Raw genomic sequence first — 1,705 nt, 5'->3', positions numbered from 1 at the left:
TTATATATATATATATATATATATATGTATATGTGTATATGTATGTGTATGTGTATATGATTATAGTCCTAGACATATACCTCGTGCAATCTGTGTATCTAAGACGTGAGCAGAGTTCGTCGATCTGCTGGTACCATACATCACCTGACTGATATATCCTTAATATGTCACGCTGTCGGGGAATTGGGTGCTCGGGCGGCGATTGGCCGATAAACTGTCTACCTACATAGTCGGAACGCTTACGTATGTACCACTGAATTGTCAATATTAGTTTACATGCGAGTTACTATTGGGATTCTACACGAGCTCATGCCAACGCCCATTTATCACTGTAGACGGACACAAGAGCGTGCAGGATTACCACCGCAAACACACCCTATACCCTACACCTTAAGCCCGAAACCTTAAACACTCTAAGCAACGCACAACACTCATGGTAAGCGTGCAGCATTACCACCGCACACATACCCTAAACCTTACACCTTAAACCCTATACTTTAAAAACTCTGAGCAACGCACAACACCAATTGTAGGCGTGCAGCATTACCACCGCACACATACCCTAAACCCTAATCCCTATAAACCCTAAACAAGGCACAACACTCATTGTAAGCGTGCAGGAATATCACCGCTTGCATACTTTTCGTCTATGAGATATCTCAGTCTTCGCTGGGCCGCCATGCACTTTGTGAACTCACAGTGACAGTATCCGCTTTCCGCTTCACACCACACTGGTCCGGTCCCAGTCAAAAAGCGCCGTCTTAGTGGCCCCCTTTAATACAACAGGCTGATACCTACACCTACCTATACCTACCCTTGCCTACACCTGCCCTTACCTATACTTACCCTTACCTATACCTACCCTTACCTATACCTACCCTTACCTATACCTACCCTTACCTATACCTACCCTTACCTATACCTACCCTTACCTATACCTACCCTTACCTATACCTACCCTTACCTATACCTACCCTTACCTATACCTACCCTTACCTATACCTACCCTTACCTATACCTACCCTTACCTATACCTACCCTTACCTATACCTACCCTTACCTATACCTACCCTTACCTATATCTACCCTTACCTACCTTTACCTACCCTTCCCTACCCTTACCTACCCTTATGGTACGAGGCAGACGCATGCTCTGTCCACTCGCCACATGAGATGTTGCTACAGTAGACAACGTTTACCGCCATACATTCTTTGTGATCAGCAATTGATATATCTGGATAGCACATGCATACCTACCTGACACACCTGTACCTGTGAGTCTCCGCTCATGCTGTTTGTTCATACGCTGTGGCATTGGTCACTTAGAATGGTGAAGGGTCTGTGCTGAGTATTTCAACACACGCCTTCCTCCGATTGGTCAAGAAAGCCTCTGGTCAGGAGCTCAAGGTGTTTGCGGACGTGTGGATATACAGGTAAGCCCAACCTTGCCTTCAGGCGCACAGTGGTATTCGGCTCTGACCCGTGGATTGTATTTCTTAGGGAGAACGGGACTTAGTGCTCGTGGGCGTGTGAATATGATATGCGAATAGTCGCAGGGTTTGGAGAGTGGCACCATGTCACGTCAATCCATAAAGCGCCTCACTGGGGAAATGTGATGTGCATGTGTCTGGGGATCACAGTGTTAACGGACATATAAACATATATATTAGCCTTAAACGAGTATGTATGTATGTATGTATGTATG

General features: G+C 45.7%; 1 protein-coding gene across 2 annotated transcripts in view; it reads left to right on the top strand.

Moving 5' to 3' along the window:
* Positions 1 to 1,325: 1,325 nt before the first annotated feature.
* Positions 1,326 to 1,705, top strand: part of SARC_09844 — a gene marked incomplete at its 5' end in the record, with an annotated part of 17,554 nt that continues 17,174 nt past the window's right edge. For both annotated transcript variants that reach the window (XM_014296129.1, XM_014296130.1), the window contains one exon: positions 1,326 to 1,433. In XM_014296129.1, the coding sequence (XP_014151604.1) occupies positions 1,326 to 1,433 (108 nt within the window). The remainder of the gene's footprint in view (positions 1,434 to 1,705) is intronic.

The sequence above is a fragment of the Sphaeroforma arctica genome (assembly GCF_001186125.1).
Source record: "Sphaeroforma arctica JP610 unplaced genomic scaffold supercont1.1060, whole genome shotgun sequence".
In the NCBI taxonomy this organism is placed as follows: Eukaryota; class Ichthyosporea; order Ichthyophonida; genus Sphaeroforma; species Sphaeroforma arctica.
Note: the sequence above shows the minus strand (reverse complement) of the source record. Positions and strands in the feature narration are given on the sequence as shown.